Source organism: Neoarius graeffei, chromosome 10 (genome assembly GCF_027579695.1).
Source record: "Neoarius graeffei isolate fNeoGra1 chromosome 10, fNeoGra1.pri, whole genome shotgun sequence".
Classification (NCBI taxonomy): domain Eukaryota; kingdom Metazoa; phylum Chordata; class Actinopteri; order Siluriformes; family Ariidae; genus Neoarius; species Neoarius graeffei.
Genome location: NC_083578.1, coordinates 57,611,780 through 57,631,423, shown reverse-complemented (window position 1 = coordinate 57,631,423; position 19,644 = coordinate 57,611,780). Strand labels below are relative to the sequence as shown.

The 19,644-nt window shown below is 40.0% G+C and overlaps 2 protein-coding genes across 4 annotated transcripts in view; one reads left to right on the top strand and one right to left on the bottom strand.

Annotated features, from left to right (window-relative positions):
* csde1 (cold shock domain containing E1, RNA-binding) overlaps positions 1-5,667 on the top strand; it is a 49,730-nt gene extending 44,063 nt beyond the window's left edge. For all 3 annotated transcript variants that reach the window (XM_060931937.1, XM_060931938.1, XM_060931936.1), the window contains 4 exons: positions 592-770; positions 898-1,061; positions 1,866-1,998; positions 4,336-5,667. In XM_060931937.1, the coding sequence (XP_060787920.1) occupies positions 592-770; positions 898-1,061; positions 1,866-1,998; positions 4,336-4,383 (524 nt within the window). In that variant the 3' untranslated portion in view covers positions 4,384-5,667. The remainder of the gene's footprint in view (positions 1-591; positions 771-897; positions 1,062-1,865; positions 1,999-4,335) is intronic.
* Positions 5,398-13,330, bottom strand: rassf11 (Ras association domain family member 11). Its single transcript, XM_060931939.1, has 3 exons — positions 13,205-13,330; positions 12,679-12,782; positions 5,398-7,296 (listed from the first exon to the last, which is right to left on the bottom strand). Exons 2-3 carry the CDS (start codon positions 12,779-12,781, stop codon positions 6,008-6,010), a joined length of 1,392 nt encoding a protein of 463 aa, XP_060787922.1. The 5' UTR covers position 12,782; positions 13,205-13,330; the 3' UTR covers positions 5,398-6,007.
* Between the last annotated feature and the right edge of the window lie 6,314 nt (positions 13,331-19,644).

The following is a 19,644-nucleotide window of genomic DNA, read 5'->3' as shown; positions in this document are numbered from 1 at the left end:
GAGCTGACAAGCTTTAGCACAAAAGTGTTTCTACAAGTGCTTTTGCATCAGGGTTGACAAACTCCAATTCAGTGAGTTTTGTCTGTCTTGATCCGTCTGCTGCTGCTTGTACAGCATGTGTAAGCAAGATGTCTCTGGTTCGATCATGTAGCAGTGCAGGTGCATCATGGGTGACTTGACAGCCAGTGACCAGGCATTTTACTAAATTAATATGGATGCACTTGGCCAAAATAAGTTTGTTTGACCAAAAAGTTTGTTCTGCATATAACACGCGCTGAGAGATCTTAAACAAGTACTGTACATCACGCTAAACATGGAAATATTTAAAAGCTTGCTGGCAGTGTGGCTGTATTCAGTCACAGTAACCTTTAAACTTGACGGCAGTATTTTGGTGTAAAGTGTCTTGACTCTATCCATTGGTATGTAAATACTGTGTTTTATAGCATTAAAATAATTTCATCACAAGTTAGATGGAAAGGTATAACTCCTAGTGCGATGCTTTTTATATATTAAATTATTGACTAGATCTCTAGGTTTCGATCATAATTTTGTCCTGACTAGCTTGTATTTGATCTGCTCTGATCCGACTAGGCTCCAGTAAAGGCCAGAATTACCCATTTGGAATAGTTAGCATGACCAGTAAACGGGATTGCCTGCAGAAAGGGGAGATGGTGAAGTTTCAGCTCTGTACGGTGCCTCAAACAGGACAGAGGATGGCGTGCAATGTCGTTCCACAGCGTAGAGCTTTGGTGGAATGCGTTAAAGACCAGGTAACTGTGTGGGGTTTTTTTTTTTTTTTTTGGTGTGTTAACCATGTGGCTCAAATATTCATTGTACTTGCTGCCATATCCTAGACCTGAAATATAATGATCTGATGTGATTTCTTGACCCTCCTAGTTTGGTTTCATCACATATGAGGTAGGCGAGAGTAAGAAGCTGTTCTTCCACATGAAAGAGGTGCAGGACGGCTTGGAGCTCCAGGCTGGAGATGAGGTGGAGTTCTCGGTTATCCTGAACCAGCGCACAGGGAAGTGCAGTGCCTGCAATGTCCGCAGAGTCAGGTCAGACGATGATCATTAATGAATGTTGATCGATAAATTATCTGATTTTTGTGGTGGATCTGTATGACCTTTATTGCATGTGAAATGCTAGATCATCAATTTTCTATCGCTGTTTCCATCAACTCTGCACAAATGCAAACCGTAGAACATGCAAACGTTCAGTTAGCACCTTGCTTCCTTCAGATACCCATTTCATACCCCCCCCCAGTTGTTTGTGTCTGCCTTTTTTCTCTTGCTTAATGCAGGTGGCAAAAAAGAAAGCTACAACATATAGACCACTGATCTACATTGCACTAATTTAATATTGGCCGTAATAAGTAGACTATAATTTCAGTCTCTGCAAAAACTCTCCCCAGCGAACAAGACTTGGGATTTTACTCAACCTTCCTTTAAAACTGAATGCGTGTTATGCCTCTCCATAGTAGTGACCGTAAACTGGTGTGGTTCAGTTTATTTGGAAAATACTGATTGATTAGCAGTTCCACTGCCTCCGTCAGTGGCTGTTTAAAATTGCTAAAACCTTTTGGTTTTTTAAATTAATTACTAAGGATAACCTGAGTGGAAACCTGGCTTATGAATGGTTTTATTTCTAGCCATTAAGGTGAATTAACTTTTTCTCACAGTAAGAGGACTCCAGTTTACAAATCCATTTAAGTCAGTGGCTAAACTACATGATGGCCCAGTGTTCTTAACTTACTGCCTTTTTTTTTTTTTTTTTTTTTTTTTTTTTGCTGCAACATGCATTCTTATGATTGCCTTCTACGGTCTCAAGAAAGCTCACAAATATGCATACGTGTATTGTAGTGAGGGTCCTAAAGCAGTGGCAACACCTCGGCCTGACCGCCTGGTGAACCGCCTGAAGAGCATCACCCTGGACGATGCCAGCGCCCCACGTCTGGTGATCATTCGACAACCACGGGGCCCTGATAATTCAAAGGTTAATGCACATAACCCTGATTTTTCTCTCCTCTATGCTGATTCTTGGGCTTTTCTTGAGTTTCTAGAAATTATGAAGTTTGTGATAAGTTTATCTTGTGTTAAACTCACATTTTTGATAAAAATGCATTGAGGATTTGAGTGATCTATTTTTAAATAATATTGGCTGGCTTTGAGTGGTCTTTCAGATGTATTCCATTCAGCTAGCATGATAATGAACGAGTCGAAGACGAGTTAAATATGGTAGCTGAATGAAATGTAGCTGATGGACCATGAAAAAAAAAAACACCCCATATCGACATTTCTCAAAGGCCAATGCGAGCTTACTCGGTACGGTTAGTGTAGCAGTCCAGTTAGCTTCCACCTGGTGTAGCGTTAGCGAAAGCCACTGTTGGCGCAGTCAAACCGAATATTTATTTTTATTTATTTTTTTTTCCCCTGTGTAATGCACTTGGTTATTTTTAATCAACATCGACAGCTACACACAACAGAGCGACCTGGCGGCCAAAATTCTCTATCTTCCACTTTTAACAAAACAAACCTGGTGGCCATGTTTGTTTACAAATTGTGAGTCACTCTCTAGCGTGGAAGTTTTACATCTGACGTCTCTTCTTCCAGTTTTTCGATGTCCTTTTTTTTTTTTTCTCTCTCTCTTGTGAATATGCATGAAGAATGTAATGAATCCTTTTTTTTTTTTTTTTGTAGCCTTTCGGGTGTTCAGCGTATCTTTTAGTTTTCACTTTATTTATTTAGTGCTTAATCCTGGCACTGGATTAGTCTTGTGTTCTCTCTTCCTCTCTCTCCCCCTCCCTCCCTCCCCCGGCAGACAAAGAAATGATTCTGCGCATGTGCAGCAGAAAAGTTTTGTCATTGTCTGAGCTCATGCGAAGATCCGTGTGACGTTGTGTTGTCTTGATAACGTGCAATATTGTAACAATATTGCATGCTCATTCTCCATTGGGGAGAGTGGCGTAATACATGTAGGATAAGTGATATAACAGTATTGCATGCCATCAATAAACCTATTAGAAGGGAATAAAATGCAGGTTTTTATTCTATGGAAAAAGTGGCCCATATGTAGTCATGTTTTTTACCAGCTGGGAGGTCCGTATCGTGAAATACCGTGACTGAGGTCTTGAAAGTACTGAGCGAGGCCCTCTGGGCCGAGGTCAGTATTCAAGGCCGAGGTCACGGTATTTCACCATACAGACCGACCTTAAGCTGGTAAATAATACGTTTATTTTTTTCTTTGCCAAATTCTAACAGAAAACGAGAGCGCCCGAAAGGGAAAACTGAGCCGAGCCACCATTTTGAATCCTCATTCACAGCTGTAATGCAAATTGCTTCATCCTTGGTATACAAGTGCACTTCCATGGCAGGAAAAAAACATTTTGCTGCCCATGTAGTCCCCTACTTATACAAAATTGAGTCATTCAGGATTCAGCCATGTTTTTGCTTGGCGTCAGCAGCAGTTAGAGGTTTTTAGCTTTCTCCTGAAATGTTTTTTTTTTTTTTTTTTTTAAATTCTTCCTCAGGGTAGTAAAACTAGCTTTCGCTGTGAACACTGTCATTATCGCTATCCATGCTGTAAAATTAATGCTATTCTCCTGAGAAATGCTGGCAAAAATTTATAAGATTTTTGATAATCTTATAAATAAATCTTAAGTGTTGACACACATTGTTACTTTTTTTTGGGTGAACGAGCGAGTCGCCAGGGGTCCATAACTGGTGTCTGTATCGTAGGATACGGACCCGCTCGCCAGCCAATCGGAGCGCAGGATTTGATGGAAACCGGACCGCGAAAGAAATAATTTCCGATATTTCACTGTGACCTCACTCCTGGTGTTTTCCTGCTGATGACGCATACGTCAAAATTAAAAATCTTAACTTGCAGGGGGGGAGAGTTCCATATAATATAAAGAACATTGCATGGTGGAGCAAAGATATGAAGTTTATCTTCTTGTGGTGAAAGTATTTCACCTGTGAATGCTCATCACTCAAAGATAAACTTAATATCTTTGCTCCCCCGTGTAATATCGCCAATATATAAAATATTGAGAGCCAGTATTTATGGAAATGCACCCATAATAGGGACCAGTCATTTCTAATGTTTTCACCTTTTTACTCAAATTTGTTTAATGTTCCAGTATTTTACAGAAAGTATCTTGAACGTAGTTTATAGTGTATAAGGATTACTATTTATCTTTTGTTACTTTTATATTAAAACATGAATTTGTCATCTTTTATTATTAATGGACTATTGCAAATTTCTGAGGTTGTACTTTATCCAAATGTGTTTTTTGGTGAACTCACATTTTAGTGTGTGTCGCTACTCCAGGGCTTTAATGTGGAGAGGAAACCTCGCCAGGCCGGCGTGATTGACTGATCTACTATTTGCTGCTCCTCCCTCTCCACATTGACAACACCTCAGAGAAAAGAAGCAATCAAGACTAAAGGACAGGGAAGGGATTTGCACTGTTCTAAACATCAAGAAGACACATGAAGCTGCCGCCCCCCCCCCCCCCCCCCCCCCCCCCCCCCCCCACACACACACCCTTTCACCCTGCCCCAAAATCCCTTCCAAAAGAATGAATCATCTGACCTTTCATATTAGTGTGGCTTTTGTGCATTTGTCATCAAAGACAGTTCCTTGGTTGTTTTGCGTGTCTGTGTGCATTCTGTGTGGGTTTATCGCGAGTATTTTTTGAAAAGTATGTTGACAGTGTTGGAGAAAAATGGGATTTGGTGGTTCTGCCACCTGATGGGTGTTTTTTCCATCTCGACTCAAAATGAAATTGTGTGGAATTCTGCGCCTCCCCATCCCAATTCCTATTTTTCCCCCTCTATCTTCTGAAAAGTTTCTTACAATTTTTGGACATTCGTTTATTTGTTCCTGTCACTTGGTACCCACTCACCATGTTGAGCAACTTCCAAATCGTCCGAGTTTATTTTGATCACCTTCTCTGTTTGTTTGAATATCTGTGCTTGGTTTCACACCCTCCTTCCATGTTTTCTTCTGCTTTCAGGTGCAGAATTCCTAATAGCTTCTCATGTTTTGCAGTTCGTTTTTTTTTTTTTTTTCTTCATTGCACATTTTTAATTTTTTTTTTTTAAATTCAATTTAATATGCTTCTAACAAGTAAAAGAAAAGTAAGATTAAGGTGCCTAAAGACTCTCAATAAAACAACAAAACGATCCCAGTCACACAAGAGGTACACTTTTTATTCCCAGACAATTGCCAAAATATACGAACAATCTTAGGGTGGCTTTCTCTTCTCTTCTCTCCCCCCCCCCCCCCAAACCCCCCTCCAAGTAGATTTAATACTGATCTGCACCCCCAAGACCTGTGGATAAAGTATACTATATGTAATGTGTGCTATTTAGTTAGTGGGAGGTTTAAAAAAAAAAAATTTAAAAAAAAAAGTCTGCATAACCTGTGAGATAAAAACAGGAAACAATACAAAAGGTTCCATTCAAAATCTATAAGATCAGGATTTAATGTAGAGACTATTTGCTGTGCTCCTTACTGAAAATCAAAACATAACTGTTAAGAATTCTTTTCTTTTTTTTCCCTGGAGAGCAGTGGGTTACTGCGGAGCCACTGGTTCTCCTCTATACTTTTGTTAATGGTCTTGAATGAAACAACTGAAATAAATGTTTTATGAAAACAGTTTCTTGTGAACTGAAGCCCTGTTTGATTTCCATATTGCAAGTTTCTTGAGTACCATACTTAAATGTTTTACAGTCAGCTGTCCTACAGCGATGCGGATTTTTATTCCCCGCTGGCCAAAAGGTCCGAAGGGGGATTGTCATGGTGAAGTCTGTCCGTCCTGGAAAGGGTTCGCACCTTCTGAAATTAACTTCTCTCTCAATTTTTGGAGGAATTTCACGAAGCTTGGCAAAAGGCTTGATTGGACAGTAATATGCATATTACAATTTCGTTTACAATATATTGTATCAGGAGATATTGTGCTCTCTGAGCACTCTTGTTACATAAGGCTTGGTGTCTTCTAAACCCTTGTGCTTCGGAGGTGGATTATTATTTCAGAGCGGTGCACAACTTTTGGTCTAGACCCTGAGGTACTTTTCTGAGCTTCGGTCCATCGATTCCACCATTCCCTGAGTTCTGAAGGGCTACTTAGCTGGGCTTCTGTCATTTCATTTGAAGTAACTAAGATATAAGGGAGTTTTGATTCCACTCTAGTGATTACCATCTTCTCCTTACCGTCTCCCTCTGGGTCGTCGGTTGATGTTTTCTCTTTAGCAACTGATCCCAGATATCCTGAAGTACGATCCAACTCCATTCTAACAGAAATATCGTCGTCAGGCTTTGTTTGTTGGCACGGAGAATGTCTCGTGTTTGCAAGGTCCATCCCCTGCAGCTTGACTTTATACTCTTCTAATTTATTTTTGCACTCTGTGACCTTCTCCTTCAAATCATGAAACTGCACCTGCAGGACTTTTTCGTAGCCTTCTTCAGCCTTCAGCTCATTGAGCCAAAACTCGAGCTGTTCTTCCTCATCAGATATTGATTCTTCTTGCTGCATTTCAAGTTTGAAAATCTTTTCGTCGGTGGTGTCGATTTTAATCCTGAGTGTTCTCAGACTAGCCTGTTGTTGGATGATTAATTTTTTCAGGTTCTCTGTTGCATCAGAGGCTCCCTTGTTTTCCAAAACCCCAACCTGCTTTTTAGTGATGCGTATTTCTTTACTGCTTTGCATTTTGTGCTCTGTTCTTTCATGTAGCACTGTTTCATCATCCTTTTCTCTATGCTTCCATTTATTGTTTTCTGCTCTATTTTTATCTTTTCCTTGTATTCCCCTAAAGGCTTGGATTAGTTTATCTGGCTTGGCTTGCATGTTATCCAGTTGTCGGTTTCCTCCGTCGTTCTCTTCATTTTTCCCCTTATCTCGTGTTAATTGCTGCTTCCTTCCCTTACCTAGATTCTCCAGCCAACCCCATGCTTCCTCCATCAGTGTTAATGACTTCCTCTTGGGCCTCTTCAGTTCTTCAGGGGGAGATGTGGAATAGAGATGGGGGAGTGGAGGGAGGCTCTGCCGGTGGAGGATGGCTCCTGCACTACTCCTGCGCAATCTCCCTACTCCCTCAACTCGTCTTAATTGAACATGTGGCTTGTTGGGCCAGTCCACTAGAGAGGGCCCTAGATGGTGTAGGGTGAGCTGGACCTCCTTGGCTTGTTGGCCATACTTCTGCAGGGACTCCAGGAGATGCTCATCAGGGGTCACGTTGCGCACATAGCCTTTGAAATTCTCTCTCAGAGTGTAGCGACCTGTGCGACCTATGGGCAAAGCAAAAGTGTTGCGCACATATCAGAAAATTTCTGCCATAATTTGGGAGCATGTTGCTCAAGATGAGCAGGAAGTCACTGAAGGCTGACAGTGGAATAAAATTATTCAGTAAGGATAAACGGGCTGTTTCACAATCAGGGTGGGCTTTTCTAGGGTCCTCGATAGTTCAAAAATCAAACCTCAGATTTGTGTTTCTCTGCTGCCAAAATGACACCCTGAGATGGAAATTAGCTGCACAGAATTTCAGAGCTACAGGTCATTTACTGGGCATGTTTGTGGCGAGATGGCATCTAGTGCACTTCTAAAATTGACCCACTTTCTTATAGTAAGGACTCTATCCATCTATTTTGGCATATTAGTGACATGGCTGCTCTGACTGCTCCAGCCATCAAAGTTTCTAGGAACGCTACAGTAGTGGCTTCCTGTTGCGTTCTACTGGATTATAGAGGTTTTCTCCTCTCAACCATTCACGCTCATGGACAATTTAGAGCCACCAATTAACCTAACCTGCATGTCTTCAGATTGTGGGGGAAACCCACAGAGAGAACATGCAAACTCCACACAGAAAGACCCTCGTCGACCGTGGGCCTCAAACCCAGAACCTTCTTGCTGTGAGGTGATGGTGCTAACCACTACACCACTGTGCCACCATAGTAAGGTATACAAAGTGAAAAACTGTTCATGTGACTTTTAAGAACAAATTTAAGTACTGTGCAGTGACGTGACGTTTTTGTTTGCACGTGGTGGTGATCCTTGTGGTTTTCTGGAGAGGGCACGTTTTGACCGACTCACATTTCAACCACCTGTGAAGCTCTGTTGCAAATGTCTCACCTCTGTTTTCAAGTCCTGTGTGTGGGTTTTTTTTTTTTTAAATTGTGCAACAAGATTATTCTGCTTCAAAAGGGACAAATATTTTCTTTAAAAAAAATAATTTGCAACCTAATCGTATGGCGAGTTTTCTGGAGAGGGCGTTTTTGATGGACAAAGGATACTGTTGGAGGCACTTCATTTCCAAAAAGTAACTTCCACTTAAATATTTCTCTTGTGCATGAATTTGTACGTCCCAAATTAAAATCTAGTTGGTGCTTTAAAAATGCAATTCTGAAATCAAGTAACATCTTCTGTAAATGTAGTAATTAAAGTAAAACTAAATGAAATGAACCCAAGGTCAAAACTGAGTCTGCATTTGACTCAAACATATTTCTAAGGACTCGAAAAGACGACCGTGATTGTGAAACAGCCCAAACGATTGTATTTTACTAAGATTTTGAGCTACCATGAGCTGCCTAAATATCTTGAATGAACTTTTGGCATTTTGGGATTCTACAGGTCTCTGGTACTGTACGTGAGGGATGAGTACCATTCTTTCAGATGATGGAGACTATTAAACTTTTCCCTAGATGTTCAGTTGGGTTGATATGTTCCAGCCTTCCTCGCCACTAGATGGTTTTACGTCACTTTTACACGGATGACACCATTCACTGAGCCCTCCTGCTGAGGGGAACTGTCGTCCAGGAAAAGAGCGCTACCATTAGGAGGGAAATGTTCCTAATATGATAAAGGTGATCAACACCCTGAGGGGAAATAAGTATTTGGGCATGTTTGGTTTTTATATTTAATATACTTCTAGTGCATGTATCCACTTCAAATGTACACATGCAAGGTCTTTTTGGCTTGTGTGTACAACCCCGATTCCAAAAAAAAGTTGGGACAAAGTACAAATTGTAAATAAAAACAGAATACAATGATGTGGAAGTTTCAAAATTCCATATTTTATTCAGAATAGAACATAGATGACGTATCAAATGTTTAAACTTAGAAAATGTATCATTTAAAGAGAAAAATTGGGTGATTTTTAAATTTCATGACAACACCACATCTCAAAAAAGTTGGGACAAGGCCATGTTTACCACTGTGAGACATCCCCTTTTCTCTTTACAACAGTCTGTAAACGTCTGGGGACTGAGGAGACAAGTTGCTCAAGTTTAGGGATAGGAATGTTAACCCATTCTTGTCTAATGTAGGATTCTAGTTGCTCAACTGTCTTGGGTCTTTTTTGTCGTATCTTCTGTTTTATGATGCACCAAATGTTTTCTATGGGTGAAAGATCTGGACTGCAGGCTGGCCAGTTCAGTACCTGGACCCTTCTTCTACGCAGCCATGATGCTGTAATTGATGCAGTATGTGGTTTGGCATTGTCATGTTGGAAAATGCAAGGTCTTCCCTGAAAGAGACGTCATCTGGATGGGAGCATATGTTGCTCTAGAACCTGGATATACCTTTCAGCATTGATGGTGTCTTTCCAGATGTGTAAGCTGCCCATGCCACATGCACTAATGCAACCCCATACCATCAGAGATGCAGGCTTCTGAACTGGGCGCTGATAACAACTTGGGTCGTCCTTCTCCTCTTTAGTCCGAATGACACGGCGTCCCTGATTTCCATAAAGAACTTCAAATTTTGATTCGTCTGACCACAGAACAGTTTTCCACTTTGCCACTGTCCATTTTAAATGAGCCTTGGCCCAGAGAAGACGTCTGCACTTCTGGATCATGTTTAGACACGGCTTCTTCTTTGAACTATAGAGTTTTAGCTGGCAATGGCAGATGGCACGGTGAATTGTGTTCACAGGTAATGTTCTCTGGAAATATTCCTGAGCCCATTTTGTGGTTTCCAATACAGAAGCATGCCTGTATGTGATGCAGTGCCGTCTAAGGGCCCGAAGATCACGGGCACCCAGTATGGTTTAACGGCCTTGACCCTTACGCACAGAGATTCTTCCAGATTCTGTGAATCTTTTGATGATGATATGCACTGTAGATGATATGTTCAAACTCTTTGCAATTTTACACTGTCGAACTCCTTTCTGATATTGCTCCACTATTTGTCGGCGCAGAATTAGGGGGATTGGTGATCCTCTTCCCATCTTTACTTCTGAGAGCTGCTGCAACTCCAAGATGCTCTTTTTATACCCAGTCATGTTAATGACCTATTGCCAATTGATCTAATGAGTTGCAGTTTGGTCCTCCAGCTGTTCCTTTTTTGTACCTTTTAACTTTTCCAGCCTCTTATTGCCCCTGTCCCAACTTTTTTGAGATGTTGCTGTCATGAAATTTCAAGTGAGCCAATATTTGGCATAAAATGTCTCACTTTTGACATTTGATATGTTGTCTGTTCTATTGTGAATACAATATCAGTTTGAGATTTGTAAGTTATTGCATTCCGTTTTTATTTACAATTTGTACTTTGTCCCAACTTTTTTGTGAATTGGGGTTGTATGAAAGTATGTATTCATAAGCATAAAGATGCTCACTGTCCACTTAACGGGTACTTTATTTATTTAGAGGATAACCCCTTGAGATGTGGCATCTCATTTTCAAGGGGGTCCAATTTATGCAGTTATCCAGTCAGCCAATCAAGTGGCAGCAGTACGATGTATAAAGTCATCCAGAATCTGGTCAAGAGCTTCAGTTAATGTTTATATCAAACATCAGAATGTGGGTGTGTGAGATTTCTGTGACTTTTTTTTAACTGTGCCATGATTGTTGGTGCCAGATGAACTGGTTTGAGTATTTCAGAAGCTGCTGATGGCCAGATATTCTCCAGGAATTTCACATACAAGTGTCTAGAGTTTACACAAAGGTTGAAGAAAAAAAATGCTGAGTGAGTGACAGTTCTGTAGGTAGAAACACCTTGTTGACAAGAGGGCCGAGAGAAATGGCCGGGGTAGGTTTACGAAAAGCCTCTTAACGCGAAGAGTATCTTAACTATGAGCGTGTTCGGTGTGATGCTCGCGCTATCATTTAATGATCTTTGTGCTACGATGCTTTTGGGAAACCCACCCAGATTGGTTCAAACTGACAGGAAGTCATCTTGGCATGAACGACGCATCAAGCCTTGAGGTGGCTGGGTTACAACAGCGGAAAACCACATCAGGTTCCACTCCTGTCTCCCAAAAACAGAAATCTGAGGTTATTATGGACACGGACTCACTGAACTGGGACAGATGAAGTGAAGATTAGAAAATATCTTCGTGTCAGTTTAGATCAGTCTGGTTATCCTCTGTTATCTCTCAACAAGGTGTTTTGGCCTGCAGACCCTCCACACACAGGACATGCACCTCTCTCTTTATCTCCCCCCCCCCCCCCCCCAAGGAAATCAGTAGTTTCTGAAATACACCGCCAGCCATGCCAAGTCAGAGATCATTTTTTTTTCCTTCGTTCTGATGTTTAATGTTGACATTAACTAAAGCTCTTTAAAAAAAAAAAAACACTATGCTATTTTTCAAAGCTGTTAAGATTGAATAATAAATCAAGGTTGAGATATCAATACTTGCCAAACCAAAATATAAACACTGCAAAAATGTTAGTTGGTAAATTGTCAGATGTGCAGTGACTGCTCTACAAGGTATGGCAGCAAATTTCCCCCGGCATAACAATTACTGACCCCCCCCCCACACACGCACACTTTCTCACCTGTATGTATCTTACGGAAGTGTATTGCTGCCACGACGGGGGGGGAACAGATCAGTATCACGTTTGTAACAAAGTTTTACCAAGATATTTTCAGGTTATAATGTTTGATGGCACAAACTTTTTTTTTTTTCTTTTCTTCTTAGAACAACCTACTATTTATCCATCCATTATCTGTAACCACTTGTCCTACAGCATCGCAGCCAAACTGGAGCCTATCCCAGCTGACTGAGTGAGAGGCAGGGTACACCCTAGACAAATCGCCAGGTCGTTGCAGGGCTGACACATCAAGACAAACAACCATTCGCATTCACACCTACAGTTGATTTTAGAGCCACCAATTAGCCTAACCTGCATGTCTTTTGGACTGTGAGGGGAAACCAGAGCACCTGAAGGAAATCCACACAGACACGGGGAGAACATACAAACTCCACACAGAAAGGCCCGTCGGCCACTGGGCTTGAACCCAGGACCTTCTTGCTGTGAGACAACAGTGCTAAACACACTATCTTATGATAAATACATGGTAAATTATTGTTATAAATGTTTCACATTATGTGAGAAGTCTGTTGTAATGATGTGAAAACATCATTACAGATTTTTCATGTTGTAACAACTTCTGTTGTGGGCAGGAGTATGCTTCCATAGTGTGTCTATATAATTTCAGGATAAATATCTTTTTTAGCATTTTAATGTTGGAGTTTTAGCCAATGCAAATCTGATATTTTGGGATTCTTGTAACAAATCTGGGTGCATTTTTGCTTTCAGCATCAATATTAACTTAACTATATTTGAGATGTGTAATGAACTGTGCCATTCACAAGAGATTTTGAACAATATAAAGCCAGGCCAATTTTCAAATATCGCGGTTGTCTTCTGTAATACAGCTGCTTAACTTACCTAGAGCTTGGGCTAAAGCGATAACTACTTCTTGACACGTTGTCATTTCAGTTACTCCACAAACAATGCGTTGGACTCCATCAACAGACACTTTAATCTCCATTCTGAGGAGGTAAAAAGAGATCAAACGTTATCTTGCTCATTCAGTACTCTCAGAAGCTTTTATGGCAAGCATGATGATATGGAAGCCTACAAACAACAACTAAAATTTTGTAGGGAAGGAAGCGCTTGTAATGAAACTGTTCATTATGTCATTGTGTTTGCTGCATTGACTTAAAGGTGAGACGTGACTATTTAAAATAAAGGCAGAATGATCAAGTAATCACCTTAACCCAGTAAAAAGTGTTTTGTTTAAAAGTATTATTTGTTAAAATTGAGACTGCATACTAGACTTATGGGAAGGACCCTCTAACTACGTTATTTTCTTAAATGTTTTCAGTCATGGCAGGATTTTTTTTTCCAAATATAGGTCCATACTAATGACATACTAAAAGGTCATTACAGTAATATGGATAGAAACCTGTACCTGTGTCTTCAGTGCTGATCACCGGGTGTGTAAAAATCCACCAGTCTGTCACAAAAACCTGTTGGTTGAGGAGCTGAGGATATAGCAGCAGGGATGAGATCGTGCACATCTGTACAAACCAACATGGAGTTCTGGCTTTTTCTGGTTCCCCATCACTGCCCTCAGAGGTCCAAACCCTTCCTGCCAATAAACACTCAGATCATGGCTGATAAGAGCAGCTGGATCAGAATTAGTCTGCAAGTGGATATAACTGTTTTGGGGGCGCTTTTTTTTCCCCTTTTTAAAATTTTGTTCATCACAGTAGATCAGTAAAGGTAAATTGCATTGACAACAGTTAATAAACCTATGTGGTAGCATGGGGGGGAATACTCTGAATAGATGGAGTTGTATTATTATTATTATTATTATTACTACACAAAAGCAGACTAAAAAAAAAAAAGAGCATATACACATTACTAATACTAGGTAGCACCCATCTTGGCTCTGAGAACAGTTTCAGTTCTTTGTGGCATGGACTCCACAAGATGGTGGCCTATGTTGACGTGATTGCATCACACAATTGCTGCAGATTTTTCAGCTGTACAGTCGTCTCATCTGCTACCACAGCCTAACACACCTGAATGCTCTATCGCATTCAGAAGTGGTGATTAAGAAAGCCACTGAAATATTCTGTACTCATTGTCATGATCATAGAACCAGGGTTATTATCTGCGTATTATGATGCTGGTATTATTGTAAAATAATAAATGGGAAAACTGTGGCCATGAAAGGATGTCCATGCTCAGTATCAATACTCAAATTGGCTGTGGCATTCAAATAATGCTCAGTTGGTATTAAGGGACCTGATATGCGCCAATAACGCTACACTTTACACCACTGTTACACCACCAGCAGCAGCCCGAACTGTTAACACAAGGCAAGTTGGGTCCAAGGATTTATGCTGGTGATGCCAAATTCTGACCCTACCATGTGCATGTTTCAGCAGAGACTCATCATTTTTATTTATTTATTTTATTATTTTTTTTAATTCACCTACCCAGTTTTGGTGAGTCTGTGCTTATTATAGCCTCGGGTCCCTGTTCTTGGCTGATGTGACTGGAATCTGATGCAATCTTCTGTTGCTGTAGCCCATCCACCTCAATTTTGACGTGAGTATTCTAAGATTTTTTTTTTTCTGCTTGCCACGATTGAAAGCATTACCATAACTTTCCATGTCAGCTCGAACCAGTCCAGCCATTCTCCTCTGATTTATCTCCTCAATAATGTATTTTCACCTCCAGAACTGCTGCGTACTTGCTGCAGAAAAAAACCCAAAACTGTTTGTTTTTTTTCCCACCATTCTGTGGAAACTCAAGGAGATTAGTAGTTTCTCAAATACTCAAATTAGCCAGCCTGGCACCAACAACCACGCCACAGTCATTGAGATCACATTTCTCTCCCCCAAATACTGATGTTTCTTGTGAACCTTATCTGAAGCTGTCTACCTAAATCTGCATCATTGTATGCATTTGCACTGGTGGCACATGGTGGGCTGAGTGGATAAACGCATGAATGAGCCAGGGTACAGGTGTTTCTATTAAAGTGGATGGAGAGTGTATATTCATGGTGTTTTTAAAGCAATCATCTGTTATTGTTGACAACCAAACCTCTAGTTCACGTCACATCTGCTGATTTATATATGCTTAGCGAGCAGGTTGTTGTTGTAGCATATTTGTTTGACGGGACAGGGTTGTTAGCCCTGTGCCCAATCCCCAATCTATGTAGAGAACCAACGGATTGCTCATCTCAGCACTACCCTTAGACCTGTCCAGCATGGGGGGCCCTACCAGGAGACAAACCTCCCACTGGTATAGCTCCAGGGGTCAATGAGAGAGACAATCTCCCTGACCACGACAAGGCTGCAATCCAACAGGGAGTTGCAATCCAGGAGGCATAATAGTGAGTGGGTGGGTTTGGTCAGCTCACTACCAGTGCGTAGCTGACATTCCTAACAATCACCAATGTTAATTGTTTTCTTTCTTAGTTCTAAACTCTTTTCTTGGATATGTTTACAAGTGGGGTGGCACGGTGGTGTAGTGGTTAGCACTGTCACCTCACAGCAAGAAGGTCCGGGTTTGAGCCCCATGGCCGACGAGGGCCTTTCTGTGCGGAGTTTGCATGTTCTCCCCGTGTCCGCGTGGGTTTCCTCCAGGTGCTCCGGTTTCTCCCACAGTCCAAAGACATGCAGGTTAGGTTAACTGGCAAGGCAAGTTTATTTATATAGCACATTTCATACACAATGGCAGTTCAATGTGCTTTACAGAAGTAAAAACAGTAAACAATAGAGAAATAAAATTACATAAATTCTATTTTTATTCTAAAACAATTAATTAAAAGAATTAAAAGAAATTAAAAGAAAATAATAAGAATTAAACAATAGTAAAAATAAAATAATAAAATGAAGTAGTAGTTCAAATAAGATGAGAAAGAAAAAAAACCCCAGCAGAATAGAATAAAGAATAAAATAGGATAAAGTTAAAGTAAATTTAAAACATGCAGAGAAGTAAAGATTATAAAGAATGTAAAGAAGACAATATTAATTATTTAACAGAAAGCATCTGAGAACAGCTTGGTCTTTAACCTAGATTTGAAGCTGCCAACAGCAGGAGCATTTTTAATGTCCTCTGGGAGTTGGTTCCATAGCTGTACTGCATAGTAGCTAAAAGCTGCTTCACCACACTTTGTTTTAACAACTGGTTTTAGTAGTAAATTTTTCTGTTTTGATCTGGTAGATCTGATTGGGTTAGGCCGCTGCAACATATCAGAGAGGTAATTGGGCCCTGTACCATTTAGAGATTTGTACGCCAGCAACAATGCTTTAAAGTCAATTCTGTAGCTTACTGGAAGCCAGTGAAGGGACCTTAGAATTGGAGTAATGTGCTCTGTTCTTTTTGTTCATGTGAGAACCCTAGCCACTGCATTTTGAACCAGCTGAAGTCGTTTGATGGTCTTTTTTGGCAGGCCTGTGAAAAGGCCATTGTAGTAATCAACCCTACTAGAGATGAAGGCATGTATTAGTTTTTCCAGATCATTTTTTGACACAAGTCCTCTGAGTTTGGAAATGTTTTTTAGGTGATAAAATGCCGTTTTAGTGATTGCTTTCATGTGACTGTCAAAGTTTAGCTCACTGTCGATGAAAACACCAAGATTTTTAACCATTTCTTTAGTTTTAATCCCTTTTGTGTCAAGAATAGTGGTAATCCTGAGTCTTTCATCTTTTTTTCCAAATAGAATTACTTCTGTTTTATCTGTGTTCAGCTGAAGAAAATTGTGACATCCAGCTATTGATTTGATCAATACACTGGTAGAGACATTCAAGGGGGGCATAATCATTAGGTGATAGAGCAAAATAAATTTGGGTATCATCTGCATAGCAGTGATACAAAATTGAATTTTTATTGATAATTTGCCCAAGTGGGAGCATATAAAGGTTGAAAAGTAATGGTCCAAGAATCGACCCCTGGGGGACACCACAGGTCAAGGACATTGACGTTGAGGAACAATTTCCCAGGGTAACAAAGAAGCTTCTATCTTTTAAATATGATTTTAACCAATTGATAACTTTACCAGTCAATCCAACCCAGTGTTCAAGTCGATATAGCAGTATGTTGTGATCAACAGTATCAAAAGCTGCACTGAGGTCCAGTAATACCAGGACCGATGTTTTGCCTGCGTCAGTATTAAGACGTATGTCATTTATAACTTTAATCAGCGCTGTTTCAGTGCTATGATTGGCACAAAATCCTGACTGAAAATTATCAAAACGGCTGTTTGATATCAAGAAGGCAGTTAATTGATTGAAGACAATTTTTTCCAGGATTTTCCCGATGAATGGTAGATTTGATATTGGCCTGTAGTTATTTAACACTGAAGGATCCAGATTATTTTTTTTAAGAAGGGGCTTTACAACAGCTTTTTTTAGGGACACAGGAACAACACCAGTCTCTAGGGATGTATTTATAATTTGAAGCACATCTGTAATTATAAGATGAAGAACAGACTTAAAGTTGGTGGGCAGAATGTCCAGTTCAGATGTTGAGGAACTGAGATTTTGTACAGTTTTTTCAAGAGTCTCATAATCAATTAAACAAAATTCTGACATTGTGTTGAAGTTATCTATCTGTGTCATTGGTGATTGCAGTTTTTCAATTTTTTGCAACTGAGATATATTATGAGAAATATTCTGCCGTATTTTATCAATTTTACCTTTGAAAAAGGATGCAAACTCATTGCATTTATTAACTGAGAGAAGTTCAGGTGCTAATTGTGGTGGGGGATTAGTTAGCTTCTCTACTGTTGAAAATAGCACACGGGCATTGTTCATATTCCTGTTGATGTTGGAGAAGAAAGACTGTCTTGCTTTACCATTTTCATAATTATAATTACAAAGCATCTCTTTATGGATTTGATAATGGATGTGAAGTTTAGATTTGCGCCATTTTCTTTCAGTCTTTCTACATTCTCTCTTTAGCAGTTTAACAGCCGGGTACTGCTTCCATGGTGCTTTCTGCTCATCATTGACTCTTTTGATTTTGAATGGAGCAATATCATCCATAATTTGGGTCATATTTAAATTAAAAAATTCCAGTAAATCATCTACAGAGTCTGACATTTTGGTTTTCTGAGAGAGAGCTTGCTCAAAAAGAGCACGTGTTGTCTTTTATGACTCTCCTACCTATAGTCGTTGAGCTATTCTGAATGTGAGGAGACATAGAAACTTCAAAGAAAACACAGAAATGATCAGATAAGGCCAGGTCAACAACAGTATTAGAAAGTATTAGAAACAGTAAGACCCTTTGTGATGACGAGGTCAAGAGTATGACCACGAGAGTGGGTCGGCCCCTGTAAATGTTGTACTAGGTTAAAGTTATCAATAATTGCAAGTAGTTCTTTGGCATAAATGTTATCAGTATTATCTACATGCAAGTTAAAATCCCCAGATATAATAAGACAATCAAACTCTAAGCAAATGACTAACAGTTCACCAAACTCTTCAAGAAAGACTTTGGCTGAATGTCTCAGAGGCCTATAAATAGTTAATAATAATATGTTAGGAGAGCATGTAACAAGTGCACATAAGTGTTCAAAGGACATAAAATCACCAAGTGAGGATTGTTTACATTGAAAAGAGACTTTGAATATATTTGCGATCCCTCCACCTTTCCCTTGTCGGGTAACATTCAAAAAATTAAAATTTGGGGGAGCTGCTTCAATAAGGGTGGTAGCACTATTTGCTTGATCCAGCCAGGTTTCAGTTAGAAGCAAAAAATCAAGATTGTGTTTGCAAATAAGATCATTAATTAAAAATGACTTGTTTAAAAGTGATCTAATGTTCAGAAGAGCTAGCTTTACAGAAATTCTAGAAGTAATATCTGGTTGTGCACTCTGATGCTGTTTTAAAACAGGAAGGAGATTAGATTGGTTCACCCCCAGGGTTAAATGTGTTCTATGTTTTCTGTTTCTTCTCAACACAGGAATAGTGTCAACATTGGGTCCCAGCTTGTTTTCAACACTACACCCATTTGCAGGGACTCAGAGTACATCAAACAAGACTTTCTAAATGTTCCATTTGGTTTGAGGGTGAAAGGATTGGAGATGACATGTATCTTTTTGGATGGTGAAAAAGATTTGTAGCCAGCTGAAAGTCCTGGACGACACAATTTTGATGAACTGGGTACACTGCTTGTCGCGACAGATTTGGGCTGGAAAAAGAGAGTGTAGCCATTGGGAGCAATTTTTTCATGCTATTTGGGAAATCCATCCGAGGAGAAGTGGAGTCGTCTGTCCTTGAATGTTGGGAGGCCTGCAAGTCAGATGTTTGTGTGTCCTTGATGATGACTTGCAAAGATGATTGTTTAGGCTTTGTAACTATGTCAGTCTGCGACATCTTATCAACTGTTTTCCTCGGTGCTGGCTGAGAAAAGATTGCAAGTTTGTAGTGGTCTGCTAAGACTTTGGCTCCAATCCAGCGGAGTTCAGTGCTATTTGGCTTGTAAAATTCTCTGTGATTCCAAAAAAGGTTAAAATTGTCTATGAAGTTCATACCAAATGAAGAACAAGTTTTTCCAAGCCAGGTGTTAAGACTGAAGAGTCGAGAAAAAGCAAAACTTCCTCTCGCTGGGAGTGGGCCACTGATAAAAGATTGAATTCCAGTCTTATAGAGCTCAGAAAAAAGTTTTCTGAAATCATCTTGGACAAGCAGCTGTTCTCTGAAAACATCATTTGCTCCCACATGCACAACAATACGTTTAATAGTTTTATGCTCAGACATGAGTTTCAAAATGCTGTCTTTGGTGTCAGAGATGGATGCATTTGGAAGACAACAAATAATCATCTCATAACCTTTTAATTGTCTTACAGTGGAATCACCAAGAACAAGGGTTGTGGGATCAGGTGGTGTT

Bases quoted from the DNA above. Each gene is read 5' to 3' on its own strand.
- rassf11 (XM_060931939.1), bottom strand. From the start codon at position 12,781: ATGGAGATTAAAGTGTCTGTTGATGGAGTCCAACGCATTGTTTGTGGA. The intron at 7,297-12,678 runs GTAAGTTAAGCA...CTTTGCCCATAG, and splicing joins CGCTTTAGCCCAAGCTCTAG to GTCGCACAGGTCGCTACACT.